Source organism: Apis dorsata, unplaced genomic scaffold (genome assembly GCF_000469605.1).
Source record: "Apis dorsata unplaced genomic scaffold, Apis dorsata 1.3 scaffold_78, whole genome shotgun sequence".
Taxonomy (NCBI): domain Eukaryota; kingdom Metazoa; phylum Arthropoda; class Insecta; order Hymenoptera; family Apidae; genus Apis; species Apis dorsata.
This window is the reverse complement of record NW_006263376.1, coordinates 68705-76173: the sequence shown is the minus strand read 5'-3', so window position 1 is coordinate 76173 and position 7469 is coordinate 68705. Positions and strand designations below refer to the sequence as shown.

General features: G+C 39.6%; 1 protein-coding gene across 1 annotated transcript; it reads right to left on the bottom strand.

Annotated features, from left to right (window-relative positions):
* Window positions 1-429: 429 nt before the first annotated feature.
* On the bottom strand, window positions 430-3125 carry LOC102677326 (nuclear receptor subfamily 2 group F member 6-like). Its single transcript, XM_031508210.1, has 7 exons — window positions 2995-3125; window positions 2727-2842; window positions 1656-1841; window positions 1411-1527; window positions 1182-1345; window positions 840-1086; window positions 430-761 (listed from the first exon to the last, which is right to left on the bottom strand). The coding sequence occupies exons 1-7, from the start codon at window positions 3123-3125 to the stop codon at window positions 532-534; spliced, it is 1191 nt and encodes a 396-aa protein (XP_031364070.1). The 3' UTR covers window positions 430-531.
* Between the last annotated feature and the right edge of the window lie 4344 nt (window positions 3126-7469).

Here is a 7469-nt window from a genome sequence, read left to right as displayed (position 1 = left end):
ACCGTAAATACGCGTTGCCTATTATCGTATAATCTCTATCAATTTTCCATAAATTTTTTATCCACAAGAGTAAATGTTTCGACTATTCTTTCACATATCTCGAAAATATATATAGTTTCAGAAAACTATGTCAACATTTCAATCTATCGGCAAAGATTTCTTTAGAAAAAAAAAAAAAAAAAAAAAAAAAAAAAAGAAAGAAAACATATAATTTCGCAATTAGAAAGAGCAACGTTTCGTTCTACTAATTATTACTGGAACATTCTTATTTCTAATATATGTACATTTAAGACTTAACAGAATTACATCGTAATTTACAATCGATGCGAACAATTGACTAGACTTTACGTAAAATTTTCAAATTTTGATCTCACCGTTATTTTCTCTTTGAACCGAGATTCGAGAGAGAGAGAGAGAAAGAGAAAAAGAAGAAAGGACGATCGATCGAAAGTACAATTATCTTCGAAATAATGGTCGGTATAAATTGGTTAGCCGTTTGAGAACAGTTATATCGACCGAGTCGAATTGGCGTTATGTCGGTCTGAGAGCGCTGACCATGTCGCCCAACAATCGTTCCACGCTAACATCCCCTACTGTCGGTTTGAACAGCAATTCCTGAAGGGTTGACCGGCAGAGTGCTCGCGCAGAGGGTAACAGCAGTAAAAGTCGTCCAACTCTTCGCGCATCCCTTTCGCAAAACACGGCTACCGTCTGCTCCTGCAACGCCGTTATTCGTCCCGGTTCGCAGAGCCCTCGCGATTCTTACGAAAGAAGATACATAATATTTCATTATAAGAATATCTCCTACGGTTATTAATCAACGTAATCAATTATCTTACCCCCTTTGAAAAGAACTATAGCCTTGAGGCAAGCGTATTCCGAATGATCGACCCTGAGGAGAGCGCATTTTCCCAATAATTCCCTCAATTTCCTCGCCTCGTCGACCAGCGTTTCCTTTCTTTCGGATGATAAATCGTTCGGTACCAGAGTGGCCTCTTCCACGGGGAAATTCCATTGCGCGGCTGTGAGCACGAAAAGCTCGCTCCAAGATTCTTCCAGTAGAATAGTCTGGTCTCTGTAGGGCAGCTTGAACAACGAATTATATTTGTAACGTAAGTATCGAGAGATGGTAAGGGATCAACGTACGATGTCACTTTTTTTTATCGATTAATAAAAATTACTTGCAAAAAGGAATGGATACTTCTTGCCCATCTGACAGCAAAGAAGAGCAATTTCGCGGCGAATTCGTAGATATTTTCCGTGGGCAGGATGGAGAAGCTGGAGATGTATTCCGTCGATCCAGAATTGGCGATGGACGGCGTTAATCGAGCGCTTGCCAACTCCTCTGCGAGAGAAACACATTCGTCGATCGAACGATCGAAATAAATCGTGAGTTTAACTCGAGCTTACCCTTCGGTTCGATTCTAGCGTCGATCGATCCAGCTTCCTCCGAACTTGTCACCTCGTCCTCTTTCGCAGCGTTCACTGTCAACGATTCCGTTGTCGGTGAACGGGGTAAAAAATGTGCTGCGAATCGACAAAGTATATAATATACGCGTATAAAGGTAATTTTAAATACTTAATTTCGAGTAAATAAAATTACATCTCGATAATATCATTTTAGTTCCGATTCGAAAATTGGTTTGGTTGCTTACCGACCGACGGAGTGAAAGCCGACATGGTCGGCTTGAAAGGGAACAGCGCAGGGTACAGAAGGGGATGGTAAGGGTTGCTCGCTGCGTGATAAACGTGTGGAATTCCAGGATATAATCCCGAGGGACCTCTCCTTGCGGCTGCAACCAGGGACGATGTATTTCGTGGAGCTCTTTCGTGTTGCACCGCTGCGAGTATCATAGTTTCTTAATAATTCACAATCGATTATGCAGAGTAGCGATCGAGTGTTTGACGGGAAAGGATGGGATTGTGAAACGTGCTTCCTTCTTTGGAAAAAAATTAACCCCCTCCCTTGCTCGCGGATGTTTCTATATATATATCGAAGCAAAATCACTCTCTTCTCCCCTTTCGAATTATTTTATCTTTCTATTTTTTTCTTTTTTTCCTCTTTTTTTTCGTTCGACAAGGATAATCAAACTCACTAGAAGCGCAGACCACTAATGGCACCTTTTCTACCCTCCCTCGCTAATTGATATCTCCGTGCAATCAAGTGTTTGGATTATCGGGTCGGGCTAGAAGTGTTTACAAAACCTGTGAACGTCAGGCTGCTCGTGACACCGCTCGAGGCGAGGCTAACTTCCCGGATTCTGGCGTGAGCAAGCGCGAATATAGAATTTCATGTGGGTGCGAGCACCCCTTTTTTTTTTTCTCTCCCTCTCTTTCCCCTTCGAGCACTCTTTCCATTCCTTTCTTTTTCGAGGAACGTCTCTCCATGCATTGTAATATCCTGGATGTTGGCTACGAGTACTCGTTTGTTGTGTGTACGTATGTGAGTGTGTGCATGAATGGATACGTAACATCAGAAATGGGGAACGTATCGAGGTTTCTGTCATCCCCAAGCTTTCTGACAGACAAGACGAAGTTGTCGAACTTGGAGAGTTCAACAATGTCGATGCCAACAGAGGAGAATATCTCCTCGTTCGACTCGTGTATTTAAACGATGATATTTCTCTTTTAAAGTTGCTTATTATTAATTTTGTACGAACATAAGATGGAACATAAAAATTCGCGTTTAAGAATAAAAGCTTAATCACCGTTGAAACGAAGCGTACCATCTCGTTTCATGTTGACCTGAAGGCACTTGGTAAATCGACATGCCTGGCATTGATTACGACGAGAAACGTCCACGATGCAACGCCCGTTCTCCTTACAAACGTAATCGAGGTTTCTGCACAATCGAATATTATTAGAGCTTGATTACAATTTATCTTCTTTAATGCTTCCAAAAAAAAAAAAAAATGATTCTTTCCCCGTTAACAAATTATCCATATTCACTTGGTCATACATCTCGAATTTTTAAATCGACAGCAAATTAATTACCTTGCATACCTGCGGATCGACCGCTTGAAGAAGCCGCGACATCCGTCGCAACTCGGCACTCCATAATGCTTTCCGGACGCTTTATCACCGCAAACTTTGCACAAACTTTCGCCCCGGCTGTTGTCTTCCATTTCTTGTCCTGAAACCTGGCCATCAAAATGCAATTACTCGAGGAAATTAACTCGAACTGTGAAATTATAAAACTGTCTAATTCTTCTTGACTTCTTAATTTGCTTAATTCGCTTTTTTAATCTGCCCTTGCATGTCATTTTCAGTAGCGCAACTCTCGATACGATTATCGTGATTCCTCCATTCGGTTCCAAGGGAGGAAGTTATAGCCAGCGTCGTTGCATATTGCAACATATAATGAGAAGTTTCGACGATTGTTAAACGTCGTTCGATTTTCTCGATGCTCGCGACTTATTGACTTCGAGTTCAACCGTTATTAAAACGCGTAATCGACATTTTAACCAAAATATTCCTCTTTCTTTTTCTATTCTTCTCCAAGAAGACCTCTTCGAGATCTCGTCTCTCGAAACAACAATCTCTGGAAAAACGTGCGCGAACAAAATTTCGAGAAAAGGTGAAATATCCTCCGACGCTTCCATTGACTTTTGCAACCCTCTTTCGTTCTCCACCTCTTCTCTGGTTCTCCATATCCCTCGACTCGAGAGAGAGAGTGCTCCCTCTTGAATCGAGGCCCGACTCTTTCTCGTTCGAACGGAACGGCTGGCCACCTGTAGGGTTCCCAGGCTCAATAATGCATCGGTGACGTGGAGCACCGCTCAGCCTCGTCGGTGGTAAACCACCTCGAGGAGGAGAGAGTCCTGGTGGATGATGGCCACCCCCCAGTCCCGAACCACCAGTCTCACCGACACTGGTCATTACCGCCATCAACCCCCGAGGAGAGAGATCTCTTGCCTGTCGACTGACTTCTTAATGGCTCGTGGAGGGGAATGGTGGTGGTCGCGTGTGAGCGTTAACCTGCCATAATATTTTTATTTCACGATAACTACCTTCCCGATGCATATACGACGGAAGCGTTATTATCGTTACACCTCCAGGAGAATCTTTGCTTCCTCTGGTATCGAAACGATACAGCTGATAGGGAGTCGAATTTTCATTCGCATTCGTTCAATAAACGCGCAGTATTACACATGGCACGGATTATTCGACTCTGTTTGCACGAATCTATCTATCGTGTTTACGCACGCGTGTGTAACATATGTTACGCAGGACACGAGCAATCTGGTAACTCGATGTAACGATGCAAATGCGGCAGAAATTCGAATTACGTTTCTCTTTATCAAATCGTTATCCATCGAATTTTTTTTTCAAAAAATCGTCGTAATTGTAGAATAATTTTTATCTATTTTAATACAGATAATAAAGATTGTTCCAAGGGGATAGATTTAAATGTGTAAAAAGGTATATATGGAAAAGTTTAAGATACGGTGGCATTATTTTTGAAAGAAACTTATGCGAGCCCATCGATCACGAGAAGTTTGATAAGCTTGTCACAGCTTGAGATGCAAACTGTGCCTAATGTCGGCTCAATGACTTTTCGATAGTTCCGCGCGGTGACGAAAGTTTCGCTGCGCGTCCTACGAAAATTCTATGCAAATTTTTTTCCTCGTCACGTCATGTGCGTTCTTTCGCATAAAAAATGCTGATGGATCGATCAGATATTACGGATCAGATATTATCCTTGGTGTCTGACAAAATTTAAATTTAAATAATAGTTTCCTTTTTCTTCCTTTTTCCTTAGTTCAAATAACTATTACTACTTTTCTTTTCTCTCTTTCGTTAAATTTATAATTTAATTGCAAATCGTATCTCTCAAATTTATATTAAGATATATGCGATTATCAAATAACGAAATTTATAAATAAGTATCGTTTCTTTCGAAGTCTTTCTGAAGAATCGAAGAGATCGAGAACGTGTAAGAAATTTAAATTCAATGATCGATCGAACCGCGTATTCTTCAGAATCATCACACATCCTTTCGTTCGGTTAATCACGCCGATGTCGTACATTGTTCGAGGAATAATGGAAGGTTCGAAAGAGGGTTGATTGAGAAAAAAAGCACGTGACGTTAGCTGAGTAACTTTCACCTGAATCTTCCACCCGTTCGAAATTGTCAAAGATACAATTATTTTTCCATGCACATTCGTAACTTTTCATCGATCGGATGATTTTCCTCTCGATCGATAAATAATAATCCTGTCCACGGTACTTAAATCGTGAGTATTTAATTACAGAGGTTCGTCGATGAATTTCCTTCGGGTCGTTTTTCCTCCACTTCCCTTGTCGGGAGTTTTTCATCAATTTTTAAGGAGTATTCCGCATAAACATGGTCGTTAGCCACCCTTGACGTGACTTTTGTTGTCCGAAAGGGTCGACTGCAATTAGAAGCTTTTGAATAATTAATCTTTGCGCTGCAGTCGTAATGATAGCATAGCTATCGCGTTACGCCACCTCATTTCCCTATTGAGCAACAATTTCGTCAATTTTCAAGAGAATATATCCTCTTTACACGCAACGATGTTGATAGCATTTACGAGCTATCTATAAAAATTCAAGATCTATCTACTCGCTTATATAATATATCTTTTTCGTGAAACGAAACATTTTTCGAAATGCGTTCGCCCTCCTTGGAAAAAAACTTCTCTTGGAGAAAATCGACGAAACGTCGAATCTGACTCTTAAACTGACTTCAATTTAACGGCAACCACCATCACAGGATTAGTTTCGGTCGTGCACGTGCGCGTTTCACACGATTGGCAGTGATTGCGTGATTCGGTTGCATATGCCGTGCACGACACTCGGCCAACGTGTAAAGGTTCCAAGGAGACCAATGATTTCACGTAACAGATACTTTTTTTTTTTTTTCTTTGGTTGTTACTACGATATACGGTTGAACAACTGGTGCACGCGCGCCAATTAAATTCTTCTTGTAAATGGAAAGACACATGTATCGTGATAATATTTATACAAGAGAAAGTTGTGCGTTTTTTAATTAAAAGTTAAGTGGAGAAATAAAAAAGCATGAGAATGAAGAAAATTTAAATGGTTTAATTAAAAAATTAAAAATGGAGGCGTGCTTATATGGCATTCGAATTATTATCCGAAATAAAGTAAAAAAAGGAACAAACGACATCGGTTGTAACACGTATGGCAAAACCTGTAATAATTTTGCCAAAACATGGCTGGCAACGCGTATAATTTGTTATGTTTTATTACACGGTTTATAGAGGAGGGGCAGAGATAAGTGGTACAAGTTGAAGTACGTTAAATTTCCTTCAATGAATATCGATATGTTTTTTCAAACGTATTACACATAAAATATAACGAAATATCGCCAGAAAATTCGTGCTTCCGACATTATAGGATTATATATATATATAAAACATGTGCGAATATCCTTTAACATATGTGTGAACGCAACAGCAGCCATTACGCGACAAAGAGGCGATCCGTGAACGAACAATTACACGCCTCAACGCCGGAAAAAGGGGTTTACAGGTGTGTTTACACGCGAATAATCGACTAACTGTCGGGAAAAAAAAAACACATATGTTTCGATTAATCGTTCTTCAACTTCGAACGGAAAACGTAGGGTGCTCGAAAATTTATTAGAATCTAATTTTAATAAGATTAAGCATAGAAAGATTAAATAAAATTTATATTTTTTATAACAGAATTATTTGAATTAATAAAGCGAAATGAAATAGAATAATAAGCGAAAATAGAAATAGAATAATAGCGAAAAATTAAAATTAATATCCCTTACCTGTATAGGAAAATAAATTCTTCCAATTTTCACTATTAAATCACAGATTCCTGGGCGGCCGAATATTTTAACTTTTATCGATGGATAGATAGATCGGAATTCACAATCGAATCTTCGATAATTTTTCTTCGCCTTTTGCAATTTCCAAACTAGCGACGGTAGCCATCTTGTTTCGAAAGAAAACAAGACGTTTCATTGAACTGGTACCGCTTCTCTATACCCAATAAATATTCCTCTATTCGATTTTTTAACTTTATCACAAAAAGATAATGCTCGAGAAACAAACAATTCAGAGTACGTAAAAAAACAAAAAAAAAAAAAAGAAAAAAACGAACAACGCAATAATCCCAAATCTACAAGCAACAACTCTTAAACAATTTTTAAACTTAAAAACATGATTACCCAGATATCAATCGTACGAATCGTAAATCACCACAACGAAATATATTTATTACTTCAAAATGTAACGCAAGCAAACTTTTTTATCCATCCATCCATCCATCCATCCATCGATCCATCCAACGTCCACGTTCCCGAAACAACAACGATTTTCTTTTCCGATCAAAACGTTGAAAGTGAAAACGTTGAATCGAGCGTTGCCGCGGATAAACGAGAAATCGAGGCGAGGACTTTTCTTTATCGCGGCGAGGACTTGGTGGGTGCACGAGGTGTGTACGCGTGA